The sequence below is a fragment of the Idiotropiscis lumnitzeri genome, chromosome 14 (genome assembly GCF_059441095.1).
Source record: "Idiotropiscis lumnitzeri isolate Australia: NSW breed Sydney's pygmy pipehorse chromosome 14, RoL_Ilum_1.0, whole genome shotgun sequence".
Taxonomy (NCBI): Eukaryota; Metazoa; Chordata; class Actinopteri; order Syngnathiformes; family Syngnathidae; genus Idiotropiscis; species Idiotropiscis lumnitzeri.
In genome coordinates, this window is record NC_142404.1 from 17,425,044 (window position 1) to 17,448,882 (window position 23,839).

General features: G+C 40.9%; 2 protein-coding genes across 3 annotated transcripts; both read right to left on the reverse strand.

Annotated features, from left to right (window-relative positions):
* Positions 1-5,925: 5,925 nt before the first annotated feature.
* On the reverse strand, positions 5,926-13,065 carry lnpa (limb and neural patterns a). Of its 2 annotated transcripts, none has more exons than XM_088315800.1 (13): positions 12,829-13,065; positions 12,302-12,387; positions 11,874-11,915; positions 10,935-11,122; positions 10,795-10,853; positions 10,681-10,721; positions 10,148-10,231; positions 9,841-9,892; positions 9,536-9,754; positions 8,474-8,579; positions 7,415-7,485; positions 6,963-7,118; positions 5,926-6,718 (listed from the first exon to the last, which is right to left on the reverse strand). In XM_088315800.1, exons 2-13 carry the CDS (start codon positions 12,326-12,328, stop codon positions 6,579-6,581), a joined length of 1,185 nt encoding a protein of 394 aa, XP_088171926.1. In that variant the 5' UTR covers positions 12,329-12,387; positions 12,829-13,065; the 3' UTR covers positions 5,926-6,578. The 2 variants fall into 2 exon arrangements, with proteins under 2 accessions (XP_088171926.1, XP_088171927.1); XM_088315801.1 differs by lacking the exon at positions 12,829-13,065 and adding an exon at positions 12,675-12,783.
* Positions 13,066-19,255: 6,190 nt separating this feature from the next.
* On the reverse strand, positions 19,256-21,818 carry evx2 (even-skipped homeobox 2). Its single transcript, XM_088315528.1, has 3 exons — positions 21,367-21,818; positions 20,982-21,220; positions 19,256-20,283 (listed from the first exon to the last, which is right to left on the reverse strand). The coding sequence occupies exons 1-3, from the start codon at positions 21,758-21,760 to the stop codon at positions 19,672-19,674; spliced, it is 1,245 nt and encodes a 414-aa protein (XP_088171654.1). The 5' UTR covers positions 21,761-21,818; the 3' UTR covers positions 19,256-19,671.
* Between the last annotated feature and the right edge of the window lie 2,021 nt (positions 21,819-23,839).

The window sequence follows — 23,839 nt, forward strand, 5'->3', positions numbered from 1 at the left end:
CAAGGTTTCATTGTATGATATCTTCTACCATACATTTTAAATGATGTATGGAATAAAATTAAATAAAAATAAATAAAATTTAAAAAATAACAGCAATGGATTGAAAATATTATTAATAATAATAACAATAAATAAAATAAAAAAATAACTGGAATGGATTAAGATTATTATTATTAATAATAATAACAATAACAATAATAATAAATAAAATAAAAATACCTGCAATGGATTAAAAATAGTATTATTATTATTATTATTAACAATAATAATAATGATAATAATAATAATAAATAATAAAAAATCTGGTCAGACCCTAATTATGTCACAAATCATAATAAAACACAAAACTGGACCCAGTGACGGGTCATTAAATAACATCTATTAAAAATAAAGTGTATTGTTAGGAATTGAGGACGGTGCTGTATATGTAGGAACGTAGCATCTGCTAATGATACACTGCTAGCATACACCTGTGCTCTACTTACTTACAAGGCCTGTCGTCCCCAAGGAGCGGTCTTCTTAATTCCTTAAATCATACAAGTCCGACACGGTCTAATTTAATGCAAATGACCAGAACATTAAGTACGCTAGCTAGCATAGTAGCCATCAATGGTAGTAAATGAGATCATTGGCAAAACCGGCCCTTTTCTTGCAATACTGACTGTACTCTGTGTCGGCTGATAACATCATCAAATAATTACATTTCATTCATTTTTTTGCAAGGGCTTAAACAAGCTTAGTTGAACAGAGTTTGCCACAAAAAAAAGAAGTCCTCCAAAGTCAGCAGGTGAGCTTAACATGCATTATTTCTCTCTTTTTGACGCTGGCAGCTCACCACCAAAGCATACCGTGTGTCATCATTCAGCAAAGATGTGGCCCATCCTATCAGCGTCCTTGCGTGCACACACACACACACTGAAAGCTCTCATCTCTCCATGTGCTAAAGTGTTGTGATTGATTTGTGTTCCAGCCTCCCTCTCTTTTTTCCCTCCCCTTTCCATTTAAGTGAAATAATGTATGGAAGCAATCTGCCAAGAGACATTTTGGAAAATCTATTTGAAATCATTTCAGCTGAAGCCCGGGCACTTTGTCTTCTTATGGCGAGAGGAGCAAAGTATAATTGTCTGCAGTCTAGTAAAAACACAGTCTAACTGCCATCACACTTGACTGAGCTTATGGCCCGCTCGTCCCATGGCCTCTAGAAGATAGAGCAGTTAATGTTGCCTTTTATTTTAGAGGATATGTCACTTGTATGCCAGATTTATACCATGATACAGCAATTTTGTCCAAACAGATGGATAATGGTGTCACCGGCGGAAAAAAAATATATATATTATTTTTTTTTTTTTTATAGTGAGTTTCGAAAATATTCTTGAGATAGGCGGCTGTTTGGAGCAGCTCCGCCGGCGCTTTTCTCTCTTCATCTCTCTAATCTCGCCTGTATTATATTTGATCATTTTTGTTTGAAGGAGCAAAATGTGCTTGTAATGGCTCCCTAATAGCAAATGCTGGGGATACAAATCCGGGAAAGGCGGTTGTGCAGCGCTTCCATGAGCACCGCTGATTTATCGAGGTCTTTATGACAGAAAGGAAAATGATGTGCCGCAGGTATAAATCAGGTGAGGAGTAGGAAATTGAACTTAGATATCATCTTGTCAGATGCTTAATGCTCTTCCTCCTGTCACATTCGATAGGACCAATTTGGAGAATCCAGCCGAGGTAAAAAGAAGACAATTAACAATGACAGAGTGGTAATAGATGGAAGCCGTAAAATGAACCTGCTGCCTGCAGGATGTTTTGTATGATTTCCACATGAGCTACTTTTGCAGCACCGACTCACATCTCCTCTTCCTTATCCCGCTCGTGTTACTGTAAGCGTTCATTGGACACACGGAACCATCACGGGTCAGCTCAACCTCACTTGAAATGGCCGCCGCAGCCCTCGCAATGATGGGATTTCGTTCAGCCAATCAATGGAAACAGATCATGATGATAATGACAAATGACAAAGTTGAAGTAATGTAGTCCATGAACCATAATTAGTGGAAATATTTTGTTGTTGTTCTTAATTTGTCCTTAGACGGACTGACAGTATTAAAATACATATAATGCAAGTCTCGAAATAAGCAGTCTCGCTTTGCATTTTGCGCCACATTAAAGCACATGGAAAAAGAAAACTGGGAACCAAGCGGTGAGACGGTACCAAAAAACATCACTATTATTTTTTTTAAAAGAGGAGCCTAAAAAGTGTGAGTGTCAAAAAAACTGGGAGGGTTTCGACACCCCAAATCCCTAATTCAGTCTATAACTACGTTTAAAAACTTGGTTCAATATAGAGCTTTTCGAAATATCGCGATATATTTTTTTTTATATTTCTGGAAAACAAAAAATAAATAAAAATTAAATTGCCTCGATTCAATGTTTACGGAAGACATTGGGCATTTTTTTTTTATTGCCTTTGCGACAGGAAGTTAAAAATGAACTTGGGCAGTCATGCTACTATGCTAACGATGCAAAGAAACTGGACAACAAAAAGACCAACAACATTTCTCTTCCTTAAGGTAAATAAATCTAATCAGCAAAAAATGTTGTCCTCCACTTTCTGCTCCTACCCAAAATCCAATTAATGATTCTTTAAAAAAAAAAAAAAAATCTTATTACAGAATACTTTTGTTTTGGCTCTCATTGTGGAGATCTACACAATGCAGGGGCGGATATTTGGGTGGGTCGCAGGGGCTGCGGACCACCCCAAAATTTGAGTATCAGCTTTAACAAAATGTTGTACTGCAGTCATTTTTTTTAAAATAATTACATAATAATTTACAAATAATATGAGTGACTTTACAAATCAATACTGAAGAATATTTTCTGTGCGAGGCCCATGGACGAAAACCTTTGACACCCCTGCAATGAATGCACTGCACAACACCAAAATAAATCACCCCCCCGCCCAAAAAAAAACAAAACGTTGCAATCAAAAGCATGTAACATGCAAACACACGTCCACAGCTCATTTCACGCAACAATGCAGCCAGATTAGTTTGTAATTGAAGAGCGTCCTCACAGTTCAGCACATAATGACAATGCGGTGACATATTGTTTACAGTAATAATTGTCAAACGGCGACGTCATCGCTCTTGCGTCGTAATGACCTCAAGACAAGCTCGACAACGACAATGCTCTCTGATCCCTGAATGTCATTCTGCTATATAAACAGTGTTTCATCACGCATTTGTCATTTCACAGATACAATGTGCCGTCTTTTTTTTTTTTTTCAAAACGAATCCAATCCAATCTGCGTAAGGAGCATTTAAATGGCTTGACTTTCTGGAGCTAATTTCTCGGAAGAGGCAGATGACCTTTTGTGCCGAGCTTTTTTGTCAAGTGGCAACGGAGTAGCGAGCGAGCGCGAGTCAGCACAATAATGGGCCCGGCTGCTCGGAACCGTCGCCCCCTTCAGTGCTCATCAAGGCCGGCGCTCGTGTACTCTAATGCGATTTTAATGCCGCTCTCAAGGAGATGCTGCTCTTATTACGGTGTAATGATGCTGTTGTCGAGAGCCCGTCGTTACGTCTAATATCGCGAGCGCGTTAACTGCGTCTGTGACACTCATCTCGGCATTTAGAACACCGCCTCCATCATGACTTTTGTTGTTTGCTACTTAATGATTGGGAGAATCAAGGCAAATCTATAAAAGCCTCCTTTGCCTGATACGGTCTTTTTTTTTTTTTTCTTGTTTTCAGTACAGTAGATAGAGCATAACGATAAAGGTCTCTGCTGAGACGAGGGGGGAATTTTTGAAGTGCTCTCACTCGGGGGCAGCAAATGGAAAAGTGACAAGCCTGGTGCACTTGTCTATTTTACTTATTCGGGGCTTCTGTTTCATATTCCGCTTTGCACGGCGGGCTTATTTTCCTCCGGGGTTCAGGAGGGCGCGCTCTTTCATTTCTTCAGAAAATTGTTTCGCAGAATTTCAATCTTTGGCAGCAAGATATGACAGAAAACAATATCAAGAACGCTTATGTTTCTTATCTGCCATTTTTTCTGGGTATAAATAAAAGATCAGTATAAATTTGAGTCAAGTGCCCTCGAACGTACGTGTGAGAGATGGGAGTGAAATAGAACTATGAACCCTGGGACAGCTCCACTGTGCCTTTTCATTGCTTGTACAAAATTACCTCGGCACTGCGGCGTTGTCTTTCATCAGTCATTTGTTTCAAGTGTGAGAATCTGTTGGTGTCGCCATGACAGAAATCCTCATTGAAGAAGTTTTAAGCGCTTTTTTTATAATCTGCTATTATTCAGAAATTCTTTGAGCATGACCATTATGTCTTCATGTCCATGGCAATATGTTGCACGTACCTCAAAACAGTTGTATCTAATATCATCTTTGCCATTAATCTGTTCCAGCTTCCAAAAAACAAAACATTCTGCACTGTATTATTAATATGGAAAATAGTACTCTATATTATTGTACTTTATAAAACCATACAGTAACGGCAGAATTAAAAAGAATTCAACTGTTTTTGTCACACTTTTGCAATCAACTCATGAGCATTTAGGCCAATTCATACTTACTTTACTTTCCTGCCTTTTATATTTTTGGTAATATTTTTTAATTTGAAGCGAAATCCTTTGATGGCGGCAAACGACAACAGTAACAAGACAAATGTAACACCGAGCCCTAAACAAAACCATAATTTCAGTCACTGTCACAGTGCACTAAAGATGACACGCATGCACATGTGCTCTCTGTGCATGGTGGAATAAGATCCCAGTGGTGTGAAAACATCCAAACATTGTCCTATTGATGTCCCATTTTTTCCCCCCGTTCGACTCTTGTCAGAGGTCAACCCCAAACAGCATGCGGTGGAATCAGGCGTTACTCTGGATGTCACAGTGATGCATTACAAGGCCCCGGAGGTCACGTCTCTGTAAACATACATTATCAAAACCCATAGAAGATGCGGCGCGTTGACCTCCCCCGTAGTTTAAAGTGCATGTTGAGGGGAAGCGGGTCAGGCGGAGGCAGCGGAGCAACTTTGGAGCTGCAATGACTTTCTGGTTGCAAATGAAGAGGGTCAAGCAATCAAGACTGGTCGGGCGCGATGTCAACACCATTATGTTACGCTGTCCGAAATGATCAATGAGCCAAAATAAAATGATCACAAACTAAAATAGGCCAGCTAATGAAAACGGACCGTTTAAACATTGGCGGCGAGGAGCCGAAACAAGGTAGCAATTTGTAACGTCTGCCACACGTAGGGAATGCACAAGAGTTGATGTAATTTACATGCTCTTACCTTTTTCTATTCCTCATTTAATGTTTCTCGAAGAACTATCATGCTAGCAAGTAGCATCGCTCACACTGTGGTTGTAATCTTTCATGAAAGAGTGACAAGTTGCCAATGCGCAATTTGGTGGCGCGTACTTCACTAAACGCGTAACAGAGAAAGTGAAGGAGCGAGTTTTGACAGGTTAAAAATAAAATTATAAAAAATCATGTTAAAGCTAAATGTTATCAGACCATTTCTAAGGCAGTGCTTCTCAATTATTTTCTCTTACACCGCCCCGAGCAAGAAGAAAACAATTTGCGTCCTCCTACCACCACCCAAACTGTAAAGGATTGCATCTAGAGTTAATACTCGATGCGCAGGGAGGGCAAGGAGAGCGCCACTGCCAACTAGTGGAGTGGAGGCGCAATTACACTTTATTGTCGCACGGCGGGGGGAAAAAAGCATGTTCCCCAGGTTCACACGCGCCCCCCTCAGCATCGCATAGGGGGTGGGGGGATTCCAAAATACAATTTTATTGACTACATAGTACACAAAGAGTTACACAAGTGAATACGTTATGTAAGCGATACAGTAATTTTCACGCCTGCGAATATCATTGGAATGCATTTTGAAAACAACAATAAATATGCACATGTTCTCAAAAGTTTATTTTAATATTATTTACACTTAAACTGACACATTCACAGCAAACGCACATCGACTTGAGTGAAAACACTTAAAGGGATTGTCAAAATGTAAATAGGTGGCATCAAAAAAATACTCGAGGAATCCATTTAAAATGTAAAAGGCACATCCAGCTTGTGCACAGTACCGACGTTAATCTCCCGTCCTTATTTGTAGAAATAAATACATATTGCAAGTGCTTTTCATTGTACAGCTTGTAAACATGTTGGTTGCACCACTTTGCTACACGGTACCCGCAGTCAACGACTGGTTAAGGCACAGCAGTAAATGGACCTTATAAATAAAAACGTGTTTCCTATTAAGACATGAAGTCAAATACAGCGAGCGGTAAACAAGTACAATGCAGCACGACAAACTACAGAGTATCCGACAGGGCTCTGTTCTGAAAACTGGTTGCTGAGGAGTTTCCTACCAGATGCTAGTGCCAAACAATTCATCGCTACTATAAAAAACGCTTGCCAAAGCAAAGGGCTGAGTACGTTGAAAAGCACAATCAGACACGGTGGTGACTGCGCTAGTCCAAAGTACCGCCATACTCATTAAATCTATTTCACCAGAAAGTTCCAGATGACGTGAAATGTGCTTTTTTTTTTTTTTTTACTCCACCTCCATCGCAGATAAATCCTGCTCCCCATCCGATTTCTTGGATGGCTCGTCTTGTGACTCGGGAGTGTTTTCGTGGTCGGACTCAGGGCTGGATCCTGGTGGAGTCAGGGGGGTTGCATGTTGTGTGTCCCCTGGTAATGAAAGAAATGTATGTTTTTGAATTTATTCTTCTACTTATTGTGTGTATTTCAGATATGAGTTAAATGTTGGCTTGCTGAGTGGTTAGACCTCACCACACTTATTTCACCGATTTCACAGATTTTAAAAGACAATTTGCAATTTGGGTATTTTAGCCAGCAAGAAATCTGAAGTCTGTGCACATCATTTGCTTTGGCGAGCCACATAAAACGAGTTTGCGACATACGCCGTCATCACCTTTAACAGGTTGCGGGGAGTCTTCGTCAGCACTGGATGATGAGGAGGGTGCCTCAGAAGACATCTTGAGCTCACCAGTGACCTCGGGGAGTCGGGGTGCTTGAGGTCTGGTCTTTCTGGCAGGGTTGAGGAAATAACAATATGCACATCGGAAGGCTGAAACAAATAAAACAACATGTGAATGTCATCTCACAAACAGACGTATACATGAATATGAGCCCCATTTCATTTTTTTTTTTTTTTTAAAGGCCTGCGATGCATAAACACATAAGATTGATGCGCAGCGTTGGTTTGCATATTCAATCTTGGTGTGAATTTGCTCACAGGGGTCGGCGGTGGTGGAGGCGTTTAAAAGCCGCATGATATACTGTGCTGCCAAGTGCTAGAGGGCAAATGGAGGCACAGCATTTGAGCGAGACTGACGAAGAGCTGAGTGCTTTTCCAAGTCTTACCGACGTATTCAAATTCCTCTTTTAAGGCCATGCCATTGTGGGACACACACTGCTGGCATATGAGAGCAAATCTGAGGGAGGAATGGAAAAACACTGTGAGCGGGATGGAAACAATGCATTAAATAAAAACTTGCTACGAGGAACACAACGATGCATTGACAGCGATTTGTTCACAGCAAACAACCATTCCATAAAATGACACTTTTTGCAAAAAGTTGGGCATAATCAGCTTCCAGGTGAATTTTTAAGATGGATCTAAAATGTTTCGGAACCTGCACAAGGTGAACTTAATTTGACTTTCTCTGAACTTTTGAATTCACGGGTCCAACTGTTCAATGTTTCGGCGCGTTTTGCATAACTTGCTGGTGTTAATATTTCAAAATCACAAGCCAACATGACATCGATCAACAATACGTCGTCATTGAGGCCAGGATGATCTGAAAATGTCACTGTGTGCTGAGCAAATTGCAACAGTAATACAGAGACTGAGTCGGAGGAAGGAACAGAAGCGGACGTCCGAGGAAAAGAACGGGGAAAAGAACTATTGTGAATTTGACCTCAGCTTATTGCAAATGAACAAGTTGTGCGAAAAGTATTGAATCATTAACTCATTCGTGACTGCCAAGTAAAAAAAAAAAAAAAATGGATCTTTGACGTCTTGAGCCGTCAATGGCAGTAAATGAGTTAAACAGCTGTGAACGTACATTCCAAAGTTTCCAGAAGGTCAAATTAAACCTGATGTCATTTAACTTCCAGCAAGCTAAAAAAAAAACTCAAAACCTTGAAGAGGTTTTCGTTCAACTGCATTGAAATGGCCGAACATAAAAAAAATTGCTATTTGGTTTTACTGTATAATTGGAGATGTTAGTTAGTTAGCTAGCTAGCTAGTTAGTTAGTTATACAATGACTAAGAACAAAAAAAAAAAAAATCTGAAAAATTTAACAGTCGACAAAAAAAAAAAAAAAAAATTAAAACGGGCCTACACGGACGGGATGGCTTAGGCTCATGCTACACGTAAGTCGCAAGTGTAAATATTACAATACACTTCTAATATTTACCTGTTTTGTGGACCATCGCCAACGAGGTACTCAATGACTCGGTCCATAGCCCCTCTGTGCCTTGGAAGGACTGGTCTGGCCAGGGGCGGGCCTGGGGGGTGCATTCCTTTTCCAACAAAACAGGCGAATATGAAACGTCATGCGCAGGCCACTCAGGAAACAACGAGAAGAAACCGAGATCCATCTCGCAAACATCCTCGCCGTTAATGACTCGCATCCTCCTTGCAAAGCACGTCCAGGTCCCCGCGCGGTGTCGGAGAGTAGTAATTAATATAATCTAACATCAAGAGCAATCATAGGAAGATGACTGGTCATTTCTGTGAGACTTGGCACCGTCTCAGTACCCTGCTGGTTATTAATTCGTCGACATATGGAAACTCTGCGGCGACTCGGTGTATCAAATTGCTTTTCACTTTCAATTTTCAGCAGAAGCAGGTGATATCAAGTCGTGTAAAGCATTTGTGAGGTGCTGCCAATGCCAAAGGCAATTTTGCCAAGAAGACATTTACTGAGATTCCACCGCCATTGCCCAGAGAACAAACGGCGCTGCGGCTAATTAATCATAGTTAATGTAATCCTGCTTCGTGCATTGCTCACAGTTGGCATTCCACATGGCAATTATGGCTCGCGGCTTCCTCTAGGAGCACATTTCCTTTACGGTTTGCACCCATTGGCTTCGTCTATTGAGTGTTCATAGTCCAGAAATAATTTATATTGAATAGTCAGTGCCTCTATATGGAGACACAGATGTCTCCCACACAGGACAACTGTTCGATGGATTTTTTTTTTTTAATTCAGTCTTTAAAAAAGCCAGCCAACAAATGAGCCAGCACTTTCTACACACAAAAGCACACATTAAAAAAAATAATAAAAAAATCTCCGTTCCTGCACTTGTGTGAGAAACCTTCAACCTATCAGTAAATAATTCATACATTTGCATCCGCATTTTTTTAGACTGAAGACACAAAGCCCGAGCAACAGGGGAGCGAGACCCACGAGGAGTAAATCACGCCTTAATCGTCCACATGATGATGCGGCCCCCACAGTGTGCAGGTAACTCACCAAATCCTGGCGCAGGTGTTCCAGGGGTCACGGGCTTCCTCATCAAGCTCTCCTGAGCGGCCGCGGCCGACAGGCCCCTCTCTGGGGGGCCCCCGGGAGCCGAGTGGGAAGCTCGGCCGGGGTAGGTTGGCCCACCGGAAAGTGGGGGGCGGCCCACTACGCCGCTAGCAGGATTCGCCGCCACCGGGGTTTTCTGGGTGACATTGCGCTGGCGAAGCTCTGACAAAAAAAAAAAAATGCTGGTGAGATGTGGTAAAAGAGGAAAGGACGACACAAAAAACTGAGCTGTGGTGACTCGTTTTTACCTTGGCCTGGTTTTGGCGTCAATTGGGGTCCGAGTGGAGTTGATTCAAGTTCCTTGGGAAAAGAATGGAATTATTTTGTGTACTACATTAAAATTAATGGGAAAATTGGTTGTGTTGACTAAATTCAATTTGTTCTTGTTTTTACTTTCATTTTTAAATTGTGCTGATAAATACAATGTGAAGTTAAATAAATTTGACTGACTTGAATAAATATTATCATTTCAAAACGCCATTTTAGATCAACTTTCCTCCCCCAAAAAATTAAAATTAAAATTAGTAAAACAAAAAAAAAAAACACATTGCTCACCATTCTTCGCGTGGAATCAGGATCAAATCTCTCCAGAATCATTTTGGCATTTTTATACGTCTCAGTTTCCATAACTTCTTCAAGCTGAAATGAAAATACTGTATACTCACTTAATGATCATCTAATATCGCATTACCTAGCCGTAATAAACGACACCTACCGTGACATTAGAAGTGACAGAAAGTGCAGATCTTCATTTACAGTAAATACCAAACATTTCTACATGTTTACACGGAATATGAAGAATAATTACGTTCACGACTTCGATAATGGAGATGGCGAAAATCCATCAGGCCTAATTATTGAAAGTTATTAGACCCGACAGAGGATGACAAGTCATTTCTCAGATTTATCTTGTTGCGGCACTACATGCTATTAATTACTGCGGCATTAGCGGAGTAGTTTACTGGGTTAAGTCGTCACGCCAATCCAAAGTCGTCCGCACAGAACCTTGATTAACAAATTGCAAAGTACTGATCGGATCGATCAGCCCAATAATGAAAGGTTCCGACGTATGTCACGCTTCGACTTACTATTTTCTTCTTTTGTACTTTGAGAGTCTCCAGTTTTTCATCTGAAAAGGAGAAGAAAAATCACATTTTCATTTGAATTAAAATTGTACTGACAAATCAATAAAAGTGTCATACTATTCTTTTCAGTTCTTCGTGAAAATAGGACTATGAGGAGTTTTCGCAGCAGCCACACTCTACAAAAGAAATATGAAGACGTTAATCGGCCTGGACGTGGCGACGTGTCATGTTGAGCTGATTGTGTGGACTTCACTTACAGTAAAGGAAAGATGACAAAAGGAAGAGCGAGAATAAAACGCCCCATGAGCTGTTCCGGCAGGTACCAGCAATACACAACAGCGCTGGTGATCAGGTAGAGAAGAGCGGAGTACAAAAGCAGTCGGCCCAGCCAAATCTTCAGCTGCCGTTGGTATTTTTCGCCGTGTTCCTCATAAAGCTGAATGTCCTGAAACAAAACAATGCTGATGTTAATTCAAATATCAAACCAAGGTGGATTTGTCACACGTCACGACATACGGAATGGGCACAAATGAGGAAACGAGTCAAACGCATTCGTTTTATTGCTAACTTTTATAGACGTAGTTTTCCTTCGTGCACCCCCTTCAAGTATTGGTTACCCAATCCACAAATAGATAATGAGGTCAACGCAATCCCTCGCCACTGCAACATGCACGTCTGTCACTTCAGAATCAGTGCAAAAGACCCCCCCAATACAGCGTAGTAACAACCTGATGAGATGCAACAATGGACAAAAAAAATAATAATAATAATAAAAGTAAACTAAATACTCCTTAGTAGTAGATAGGATGTTTTTCTATGGGGATGTTTTGTTGCTACTTGACCTGAGCAGTGTCAAGTGCTCCAAGGAGAGAGCGCTGAAAATAGCCTGCGAGCTTAAGTGGAGTGCTGCACTAAAGCCGCGGCAGTCCTCAAATGAGGAAGTGTTTTAGATACACAAGGATTCATTTTGACTACATGTCTATTACTGATTTGAGCTTTGTTTTGACAGCACCTTAAGCTTTGCAATTGTCACGAAAACTGTCACACCTGATGGCCTGCCTCATAGCGCATGGGTCCCACAGAGCCAATTAGACGATACACTACATCTTAAAGTATTTTAAATATCAGCGTGTGGAAAATATGTAAGGCAGACCATACAATTAAAAAGCAATATGTTCCTTTTTTTTTAAGCATACCTTATCTATTCCCTCCAAAATGTCCACAGTGGAAGGTTTGGCCTGAAAGAGAATGGGGTTAAAAAGGGAAATAAATAGCAGCGAGTAAATATGGAACTTCCTGTTTCTTATGCCTATTTCTACATTTGTTTTACACATGCATGCGTCAAAGCCACAAAACTACTCCCGCACTGTCAATAAAACACATTTTGCGAAGATAAAGCATAGATGTTTGAGGAGTTTTATTAACAAGTTGCAATTTATGCAGTGATGTAGATGTACACTGTGTGCATCACATCATGGCATGTTTTAAATCATTTCTGCAGTTACACTATGATTTTTTTTGTTAAGACGAAGTTGCCTTTCTAATGGCACAATTGTTGGTGACGTTCGCTAGTACACAAAATGGTGTGGCCAACCTAAAGATTCCATTAAAAGCAAACACGCACCCTCCACCGAGAGATGGCAACCCCCATTGTGGTCAACTGCAATTGTCGCCTCCTCGTCAATCTTTTCACTGTTTGACGTCTTCCACCTGTGAACAAAAAAGCGTCAATGTTTCACTCAAGTTGTCAAGCTACAAAACAAGCGCACACTTGGACTAGCTTCGAACTCCTAAACACCTGAAAATAGTCTCGAACAGGAGCCACAGGTTAGCTGCTTGCTAACGAAGGTTAACATCAAAAGTGCACACCGCGAGGCGTTTCGCTTCATTTCCAAAAGTCATGCCGTCGCATTATTGCGACCCATAATGGTCAAGCTCAAACACGACATCAACGACACTTTTAAATGACTTTAATCCACTTTCCCAACAAGCGTTACCTTTACGAGCTAACCTTTGGCTAGCATGCGAGTTTATGCTAACGTAACGTGTTGCGTGGACGTTAACATGTTAAAAGCAATTCAACCGGACACTTTGCAATGGATTTGAAGGTGTAGCAGCCGAATTGAATGAGGGCTGACAAAAAGAACATACCTTGGGAGGATCCGACTGGTTCGAACTGCCTGTAGCTTGTACTGACTGTCTGCAGCTCTCCTGGTTTGGATAGTGACAAGCTTAGGGGGTGTGTTCCATTGCAACACCCAACAAGAACGTGGGCATTATTTCTGGGGTCCACTCCTTCAAAGTTTCAAAGGTTGGGTCGTGGACAGGTACTAAAACGTTGCAGTGTGACTTTGGTTCGCCATTGTGGCGCTAGTAAAGTCGTCTCTGCTGGGCAAAACATAACCAGAAGTACTGTCCTATATTTACAATCTAAATTGTATTATTTATTCAATGAACTTTATTGCAGTCTAATTAAGGGATGGGCAACGTAAATGCTGGCCACAATTTTTCATTCACATAGGACTTCGCACTTTCTAACCAGATTTATTTCATTTATTTTTTTAATGCATGAATTAAAGATCAAGTGTCCTAACAACAACAAAGGGTTGAGAGGAAACTACAAAAAAAAACACACTTTTACTTTTGTTTTCTCAAGTGCAAAGGGCTCTTGCGTGAAAATGATCATTCAAGGACAGCACAAAACTGCTGAACAAAAAACCAACATTCAAGTCAACCCAAATCCTTAAAAAGAATTAGGCCTACCGCGGCAGTAGAAGACCCTAGTGGTGACTGGCGGTATTACAACTGACAAATACACTCAACCTCGGCATATTCACAGTTTGGCACCTACGTAATTGCAGATTTGGCAATTTAAACATACCCAAAAATATTATATTTGATTTTTTTTTATATATGTATTTGATTTTCCAGTTTTTTACTGGATTTTTCTCCTATTCTGCCCCTGTGGAACTGTGATAAATATTGTGTTTGACGTACCCATTATTCTTTATTTGAATGTACTGTGCACTCAATCTGTGACATGTGGTTAGACACCATGTAGATTATTTTTTACTTCAAACAAGTTACGGAACAGCCATAAGAAATTGCCTTTTCATAAAAGTATCTGCAAATCCCCAAACATACACCTGCACAATATATATATATAAAAAATAATCTAAGGCTCAAGCCTCGGCTCAGGAATTTTAATTTGTTGCACCACCATTACCATAAGCAGAGCAAAGAACCTCTGCAAGAATTAATCGTTAACCCAATAAAAACAATTTCCAAAGATAATTGAGAACACGTTTCGATACATATGCATGAAATAATCCCGCGCACAACACGCTCGCAGCCTCCAGTAATTGATTGAGGGGATGACCCGTTATATTAAATGTTATTTGAGAACCATCAAAAGGCACAAAATTGCAATTTGCCCAGCTTGTATCAGAATTAAAAGCCCATTCATCATGATTATGACTTGATAAGCTAATTTAACCATTTCGCTCCGTCTTAATGAGCTATAGTTGAATTAATGCCATGTAATATATGAAGGTAACATTTGAACAGAGGCAATGATTTGAGACAAACAGAGCAGAAACGACTTTAGAAGCGTAATGGCGGCATAAATCTCATTAAGCTCTCGTCTTCCATTCACGTTTGGGGAACATTTGAAAGCGTTAAATGGGATCTTATAGGTGTTGGAAGCTACCTGATGGTTCGGAGGCTCCAAAGTAACAGCTGCGTTGTGTGATGCAGATAGTGCACCAAATGGGGGGGGGGGGGTCGGAAGGCGGAAGAGGGGGGGGGGTGCTATAGGCTTTCATTGGCTTTGGATGTAATCATAAGGAACAATACAACAAAATTGGTCCTCATTCACCATCTGTAATTCTGGACTCGTTTGTTTTTAAGACCCGTTTGAAGCATTTTGAAGCATGATCGACCACGGTGTGTTTTCTTAGCGGCAAAAGAGACGCTTAGCGCCTTTTGTGCGACTTTCACACGTACTGATTTTACGGTCCGTCTTCTTCGGTCACGTCGTTCACAGGACATTTGACCCTATTGAATAAAACCAGTTCGAGGGAACTTAAAGTTTACCAGGAAGGGGATTGACTATGATAGATACAAACAATTCCGTAATTTAAGAACTTTTCAGAGGTCCAAATATATGTTTCCTAAGACGAAATAGACCCATGATACAGTAGTGCCTTGAAGATTCCCATTTTTTTAGCCTGTATATGAAGTTTTGCGTTTGTGTTAGCGTTAAATTGACAAGAGCAAATTTCAAAAGTGTCATTTGGGTTGTTTTGTGTCAAAACAACCAATTTTTGGGGGGTTGTTTGAAATTCTGAGGTGGGTCCACCTGCTACCTAGGTCTCTTTGTATATTTCTATTTCTATTTTCTATTTTGTATATTTCTATTTCTATTTCGGGTAGTTTTGCATCTAAAATTCTCAATTTTACTGGGTTCTTTTGTAAAAGAAAAAAAAAAACAATCCGGAAAGTTGGGCCAAATTGATCCATCTAGCAGGTCGGCCCAAAGGAGGTTATTTTTTGACCCAGCAGTTTTGTGTTCAACTTTAGTATGCCCTCAAAACTACTTGGTCAAAAAAATAATAATAATTTTTGGTTACCGAAAAACTGGACTGACTTAAGTACAAAACAATCCAGAAAGTTGGCTCAAATTTACCCAAGAAATGGTTCAGTAATATTTGGCCAAAACTGGGTTATTTTTAGAAACAACAGTGTTTGAGAACTGTTTAAAATGGCAACGGGCTTCAGCTCTTCAGCTCACCGAAATCTCATCTTCAACTGCAATTTGCCCGGTCAAAAGAAAATCTTTGTTTACTTTTAACCCAATTTGCTCAAAATCCTTCCACAGCAAACGACAACTTGCTACTTGGGCCAGTTTTGCTGAACTTTTGGGCTGAACAATATTCAATAATGGGCTATTTTGTATACAAACCAACCCAGAAACTTGGGTCAAACTAACAAAGTATTCGATCTTATTTTGACAAATTATTTTGGATCTAACAGCTTTAAGGGTGAATCCAGTGAGTCGATTTGTAAACAATCTGGCATTTTTTTGTGTGTGAAATTATTGAAAAGAATTCCATGACCTGGTGGGGCACTGCCCCTCCTGCCCTTAATACAGCGACTCCACCATGTGTCAGGCCGACTTCCACAGGTGTGGAACCCAACCAAACCGTTTTTTGTGACTTCACCCACAACAATACTCACTCATACATGATTCCACCTTCACTGCGTTTTGGCCCCGCTTACTCCCTGTAGTCCGCCCCCCCCCCTTCTCCCCCCCCACCCCACCCATCTCTCTTTTTTGTCCTCCTGCAGCAGCTGTCACCCCGCATTACTCGCAGTCAGCTAAATGAAACATTATTCTAAACATATGCATCGTAATCAGTCCGGTCACACTTACAAGAACACGCGTTAATAAGGCAATCAATCACCGTGGAACAAGCGAGTTGTGCAGTAACAGCTCATAAACAGTGTGTAATGAAGAATTGGAGGTGAGCGTGACACGGCGCTGATCAGATAATCAATGTCAAAGACGCGATGAATGTCAGTAAACGCACTTTTCATGTGCTTTCGATATAAAATCCCTCACTTTACAACAAGTCGTTCAATTACGCTGAAAATGCAGGCAATTAAATGGCGGCCTGATTGGACAGTAGGGGCCGCATCATCGATCCTCGCGTTTCTATCTTCGGCTGTGTGGACATTTCATTTGGATTTTCTATTAGCACCCAAATAAAGTCGAATATAGCAGAATATTAAACAAGCCAGAGATTTATCCCCGTGTCAAAATTAAAAAAAAACATTCAGTGAAGGTGACGGGCGCTCGGCGGCGTTATGACGCATTTTGTTCAACCACACTTCTTCTCTGTGGATGCAAAACTAATAGCGTTATTGTGGCCAGTGTCACCCCCCCCCCAAAACAACCCCCCCCCCATACCCGTCATCTATCTCAATGCAAGGCTTGCTTTTAAAGCGCCAAGAAACACGGCGATTCATCACGCCCATGTTCGCAGCCACCTAATCCTGCTTCTTTAATGGGCACGTTGAAAAAAAAAAGCAACTTATCTTCAAGCCCCCGGGGGCCATTCTGGTGCACGTTGCACGTATATTTGAACCCGGTGCAATTAACGACAGGATCAGACAGTATCATTTAGAGGTAATGTACAAATAATGGTAAATGATAGGGCTGGAGTGACCCCTCATCGAATCCACCCCCCGGCCCCCGTCCCCCGCCCCGTCCCAACATTTGCATTCATTTTTAATTAACAGCGCGATGGAATTGTGTCACGCCATGCAAACACATTGAGAGCTAAAAAAATAAAATGTTTTGTGCAGTCTAGCATAAAGACATGGAAGTGTGTGAAGGTTTTGTATTTATTTTCCCCCCAAGAACAAACACGATCAATAAATAACAGGATTTACATTTCATATTGCACTTTTTTTCCAAGTTAAAATATTTAAATCCGTACAGTCATTGTTATTTTAAATACAGCGATAGTTATAGAGACCCCTCCGAAGGTAAAAAGGTCAATATTATTTTCATTCATGTCAGTGCTCGTTTACCAGACTAAAAAAATCCTTGAGTGGACTGTAAAAAAAAATCTTCAGTCTTTTGTAATTTTGCACCAAAAAAATATATTTTAGCGGGCGATTGGTGCACATCCAGTGTTTTCAACATTAACAACATTCAGAAAGTCACACAGGAAAAAAAACGACATCCACATTTTCCCCTCCCCAATAACTTAACCATTTGCAAAATAGTCCACAATTTACAATTCACATGTTTTAAAATTAACATATCGATGATGTCCCACACAGGAACGAATAAAATAGCACAGACGAATTTGTCAGAATGGGTCTCCTTGTTTGTGTGTGCTGAGGCTCTCCTCCATATGGAAAAGTGTGTTTGATGCAACGGCCTTTACTGTTAAAAAAAAAACAAAAAAAAAAAAAACGAGGAATCAATTGGTTTTATCGAGACATTTTCCACACAACAAAAAACAACCGTGAGCTTTTCTCCTCGTTGTCTTTTGGGCATCATATTTGCGAGGCTTCACCGGTGACTTCTTCACCATATATACAGAGTTTTCTTTGTCTTCGCCTTGGCTCTTTTGTATGTCTAATGACTTCCCTGCGCGGGTTGTTAGGACTTGACAGCAAGTCTCCAAACGAGCAAGTTGCCTCGCAGCCGCCTATTCAAAAAGGAAGCTCCATCTAGGGTGCATGATTGGCAATTTTTGTCATCATGCTCGCATTATTAAGAGAGGAATTGACAAGAAAGAGGCGATGCAAAATGACGCGCGCCTGCAAGCTGATTAGGAGGGTCCCCGCAGAGCAGAGCAGAGCAGAGGTGCTGCTGCAAACATGCTGTCGGCTCCTGCCAAACATCGCTGCTGCCTTTTGTGGAGTCAAGAAAGATGTGCTGCACGATGGCACGCGTGCACAAAATGCAGAAAGAAAATTTAGATCACAAGTTGAGTCACAATTTGGGGGGAATTTGAGAACTACAAAAAAAAGGGGGGACAATGATGGAAGCTTATGAATGAAAAAAAAAGTCAATATGATGATGACTTTTTTTGTTTTTTTTTCAACTTAAAATGTGCAAACTTGGTGGCATTTATAAATTATAAAAATGGAAAGAAAAGTGGTAAAAATGATTGTGGCTTGAAGCCACTATTTTCAAGTCTTTTTGACATTTTAGTTTCAATTATATGCATTGAAAATTATTATTACAAACAAAGGCAAACAGTGATAATGGCTTAAAAACACAACGTGTCTTTTTAAGTTTTATATGAAATAATAATGTCATCATAATATATGTGAAATCATTAATTGTGTAACATGCCTCTCAAGTCAAATTTGACAAATTAGTCACCAGGTTTAAAGTCATTATTTGTGTTTGTAATTTTCAGCTGTCATTTAAAATTTAAAACACCATTTAAAGTGTCACATTATGGAAGGTGACATGAAGATTTAGAGGCCTGTCGAAATGTAAAAACAAAAAAAATAAAAGAATAAATGTAATATTGTGCGAAATGTCACCTGCAAAAAGAAACCAAAAAGAAATTGCAAAAATTCGTAAATATCGACTTACTTTTTTTTGTTTAACTATCTGTCTGTGGGGGTGCGTGTTTGTGTGAGAGAGACATTTTTTTTCTTAAGGTTTGATCCCGGAAGTGTCTCTAAATGGTAATTGGCTGCCATTGGTCCATTAGAAAAATACTTTTTAATGACTTCCATTCTCAATCACACTCTTAAAACAATTAAATGAGCTAAAAGAAAAAGTGTGCCTTATTTTTTGACTTTATGTGGAGAAATAAAGCTAAAAAATAAAATAAAAAAATCCGTCATCACTGATTTATCCTGCGTGAGTTTTTTTATCGGGCTGATTTAAAAATGTTGGATCTTTTAAAAATTGTTCAGATCTATCTGCGTGTGATTTTTATGGTTTTCATATTAAAATTAATGGTAATTGGCTTGTCCATTAGAAAAATGCATTTTAACGACTTCCAGGGATAATCAATCAGACGTTCGCTACAATTAATCTGTCGAGTTATTTAAATTTAATTTAAAAATATTGGATTTTTTTTTTTACCGTGGTACAAACATTTGTTGACAATAACTGAACATGTTGACAGTGTGTTGCATGTGTGTTTTAAGGCTCTGCTTCAAATATTCAGACGATGTCACATCACGTGTTTTTTTTTTTAAATCGAGAGGTTTGGAAAATTGGAAGTTATGGTGTTTTTAACTTTAATTATGGGAAAGCTAATTTACAATTACTGTAATAAACTGACATTAGTCTTTTTGTTTTTTGACGAATTCCAGATTCAACCAATGGTTATTTCTAAATTAAATACATTTTATAAAGGAAAAAAAAGAGACAACGTGTGTCTGTGTGTCGCAAATAAAGCTGGACTCAGGAAAAACAAATTGTGGGGCATTAATGACTGTTGACAGTTATCTGTTCAGTGACGTCTCCTCTCGTTGGTCCGGCGAGGGCACGGAGGTCTTGCTGAGCACAGCCGCCGAGTAGGGCAAAAATCCACTCTCGGACCTTTGTCCCGAAGCCGTGCAAGTGAAGTCGGTGCCGGCACCGGCGGCCCTGGAGCCCAGCGCTCCGGCCGCCTGACTGCTGTGGCAGCTGAGACACGAGCAGGGCGCGCCAGCGGGTGGAGCGCCGACCGCCGCCGCCGCAGCCGCCGCGGCCGCCGCCGCCGCCGAGCTGTTGAGGCCCGCCGGCGACTGATAGAGTCCCGGGTGGCGGAAGCTGCACAGAAGCTCCGGCCGGGAGTAAGGGTGCGAAAGGGCGCGGAAGGTGTCGAGGGGTCGGATGGAGGTGGCGAATGGCGACGACGCGGCCCCCGAGGCGGCTGCGGCCGCGGCGGCCGCCGTCACGCCGACGTGCGGGTAGTAATGGAGGGGCATGTGGGAGTGGAACGGGTACGGGAGGCTCCCCGTGGCTGCCGCGTGGGTCATCATGTAGGTGTAGAAGCTTGGGTCCGCCGGGTGTGGCCACGACATGGCCAACCGTTGACGCTTGTCCTTCATGCGCCGGTTCTGGAACCACACCTGCCAGCAGCAACCACCAAAACCGTTTTTATTTATTCACTATTCATATTTTTAATACCACATTTGAAGTAGGGGCGACTATAAAACCGGTACAGAAATAAATACGGACAAATATATATTTTTTAATTCACCGTTAAGGAACAGTTTTTGCAATAAAATAAAGCACTGTGGACTCCGAATAAGGAACAACCAAAAAATACTGTTCTTAATTTATACATTTGTGATAAATTGAGTGTACATAAATCATGAAAAAAATATTAATCATGACAAAGTGCAGGAATGCCACACGTGCAACAAAAAAGAAAACAATACCTTTCATCTTCATTTTCAAATTTGTCATGACTAATACTTAATTTAAGATGAATGCAAAAAATACAATTAAAAAATGCAGGAGTTTACTACACCTAATAATATTTTTTTTTTTTTTTAACTTTGTTTAGAATTAACGACGAATTTACTACTCGAATAAAAAAATGCAACCAAGTCGGCTACAAAAAAAAACAATTGCTTTTGGCAATTTGAGAGGTCATTTTGAATTTATTCTATATGCAATAATATATAAAAGCAACAACTAAAATATTGTCAATCTGTATGGAATACGTCGGAACGTATTTAGTGCATGAATATATCCACATAAAAAAATTAGGAAAGTGGTCTGAAAATAATAATTATCGCAATTTCTTAATAAATTTCTTTACCTTGATAGTGGTTTCAGGCAGATTGAGAGCAGCGGCCAGTTCGCATCTCCTCGGCCTGGAGACGTAATTTTCCCGGTAAAACTCTTTCTCCAGTCGGCCGATTTGTTCCCTGGTGAAGGCTGTGCGATACCTTCTGACCTGATCCGCATTGGAGTTGTTGTTGGACGCCCCCGAGGAGTTTCCGTTCATGCCGGACAGGGAGCTTGAACTTGTGTTGGACGAGCCAGAGTCTGAATATCCTGAAAAAAAATTTTTCAATTAGAAATTATTGATTCCGATTGTATAAGAATATTGTAGGGCCTATCTCACAGCCTTATTTTAATTATTGAAAGAGGATGTTAGTAATAATATCCGCAATAATAATAATACATTGTACTAAATTTACCTTTGTTATTTTCCTTATGCTGACTTGGCGAGCGATGAGTGGGGCAGCCGACTTCCACATCACTGTTGATGTCCGATTCCTGGGACACTTCCGAGTAAATGCTCATCTTCTTCCTGCTCTCTGACGAGGAAATGTCCGCCGAGGGGCTGTGCTCGCTGCCCTGGTGTGACCCAAAGAGGCTGTCGATCTCGAACTTGCCTTTACTCGGCATGTCCGCGAGGCTCCCGTGCAGGGAGGCGGACGTGATTCTCGGACTGAGGCGTCCTCCGTGCTGGGAGTTCTCCAGGGCCTCGAGCACGGAATTGCCGGCCGAATCGGTGAGCCTCTTCGCGGCCACCGGACTGTGAAGCCCCCTCTCCATCAGTATCATCTCCTTTCTTATCCTCTCCATCATCAAGGCGTGAGATGAGGATGATGAGGAGGAAGAAAAGTGGTCCTGCGCGGGGGCTGGATGTGGGAGCTCAATCCGCATGCAAGTGTCTCTGCGAGGTCTCTAAAGCTTTTTATAAGCAACACGCAATAAATGGAAGAAATGGAGGAGAGCGTGCTCAAAATGTGCCTGGCATCCTCCCCTGCACGCCGGCAATATGTCAAACATCCCCCACCCCAAAAAATGCTCTCTGCAGGCTGACGCGGTTCCAATGATCATTTATTGTAACAGGTTTATAAGCAAATAAATAGGAGAGGGCTGTCAGTTGATGATGGAGGCGGCCTTCGGTCAGACGAATAATATCCAAGAGGAGAGCAGAAGCGGAGTGAGTGAGGAGTGAGTGCACCCCTCGCAGCTCTTTGGCTTTTTGGCCTCCCTGGCTGGCTCACATTGACAGACTGATTAATAAAATGAGTGCTGCAACATTTCCCTCTTCATTTAGGAATATTATTATGCTTTGATTCGCTATTGTTTCCCTCCCCTCGCAGCACCATCGGCCCTCCCCTCATCTTGCGAGGCTTTATTGCCCCCCCTCCCCTTAGTTTATTTAGCTTCATTTTGGGGGTTGTGCCATCTTCTTGCACGTGAATTTTAATGCTAATTTCGTTTCTGTGATCAGAGTTTTTTTCCAAGCATTTGTTTTACCTCCTTATATGTCCACAACGTGAGTTCGTAATTGCACATTATTACGACAACTAAACTATTCTAGTTCTGAATGTACTTTACATTTTTCCTTACATAAATGTTTATTAAATGTTCAATATGTCTCTACATTATTCTGCAGTCGCATCTTGCATTGTTCACAAAGTAGTTTCCTTTTAAGGGAGTATCAAATGCATGCTTTGCAAAGAGCTCTGGTTTCTCCAGAAGACTACGAAAGCACCATGATAGGACACCCTCGGCGTTCTCTGGCGCCCTCTGCAGGTTCTGGCACACCTTGCATGCAGTTCACATGAGTTTATCTTGAAGCCGCCTTGACATAATATCTTAATTCGTTCCGTGCGCATACTCAAACACTTTTCAATCATCTTTTCCTATAGAAATGAAAGGAAATGTTGACATTTTCTAGTCACCTCCCAAAAAATGGAATTAAAAACAGTGAATAATAACACATTTTTGCGTTATTCTTTCATGCTTTATATCAGATATGGAAAACGTCAACGTTGGACGTGGCACAATTTTTCATCAGCACAATAATGTTGGTGCCTTCCCATTTCTTGCACAGGAAACCAGATTTCAACCATCAACCTCACAACCGTGAGGCTGACTTTCAAACCAATAGTCCAGCAAACCACTCTAATCATGTTTTAATGCAAAGTAAATGCCTAATACAGAGTTTGTATCGAGTCAAAGCGTTGTGAGTGCTAATTTATTCATATAATGTATCATGAACATTTATGTTGACTGCAGTGAGCAGTAACGGAATGCCAAACGAACTTATGTGGACTCATCCCCATCTAGTGGCCATTAGAAGAACGGCAACCCCTCGTGGCTTTACCATTCTCATTTGTTGCAAGTTAGAATTTTGACTTAGGGTCATGGTGTGAGCATTCATATTGCGACCGCTTTAAACTGATTTAACTAAACGTTTACACTGCAAATCATAGCCAGGGGGGCAACAATTTTGTTCCTTTCTGTTGACTGAAAATGACATCATGGTTGTTCAGGGTTCAGGTATCGACCAATCAGGGCTCACCTGTTTTCAGAGGCTTAGCCGTGATTGGTGGTCAGCTAACCTCTGAGCAACTATGATGTCATTTTCAGTCGACAGCAAGTGGCAAAATGGCTGCTCCCTGAGATGTACAAAAACAAAAAAAAACGGGTCTCAATCCATGGACTGACACAAAGTGGAAAAGTGTGCTGTGGTCTGATAAGTTCACATTTGAAATAGTTTTTCGCAAATGGCGTGTACGTGTCTTCCGGGTCAAATAGGAAAATCACCATTCCTATTGATAGCGGCACAAAGTTCCAAAGCCAGCATCTGCAATGGCATGAGGGTGTATGAGTGTCCATGTCACGGGTCAATTGCACATCTGTTAACCA

Excerpts from the sequence above, each read along its gene's own strand:
- lnpa (XM_088315800.1), bottom strand. The coding sequence starts at position 12,328 with ATGGGGGTTGCCATCTCTCGGTGGAGG. Across the intron at positions 10,854-10,934 it reads TTTGTCATCTTTCCTTTACT|AGTGTGGCTGCTGCGAAAAC; the intron begins GTAAGTGAAGTC and ends TTTCTTTTGTAG. Across the intron at positions 7,486-8,473 it reads GGCGATGGTCCACAAAACAG|ATTTGCTCTCATATGCCAGC; the intron begins GTAAATATTAGA and ends TTCCTCCCTCAG.
- evx2 (XM_088315528.1), bottom strand. The coding sequence starts at position 21,760 with ATGATGGAGAGGATAAGAAAGGAGATGATACTGATGGAGAGGGGGCTT. Across the intron at positions 21,221-21,366 it reads GCATAAGGAAAATAACAAAG|GATATTCAGACTCTGGCTCG; the intron begins GTAAATTTAGTA and ends ATTTTTTTTCAG. Across the intron at positions 20,284-20,981 it reads TGCCTGAAACCACTATCAAG|GTGTGGTTCCAGAACCGGCG; the intron begins GTAAAGAAATTT and ends TGCTGCTGGCAG.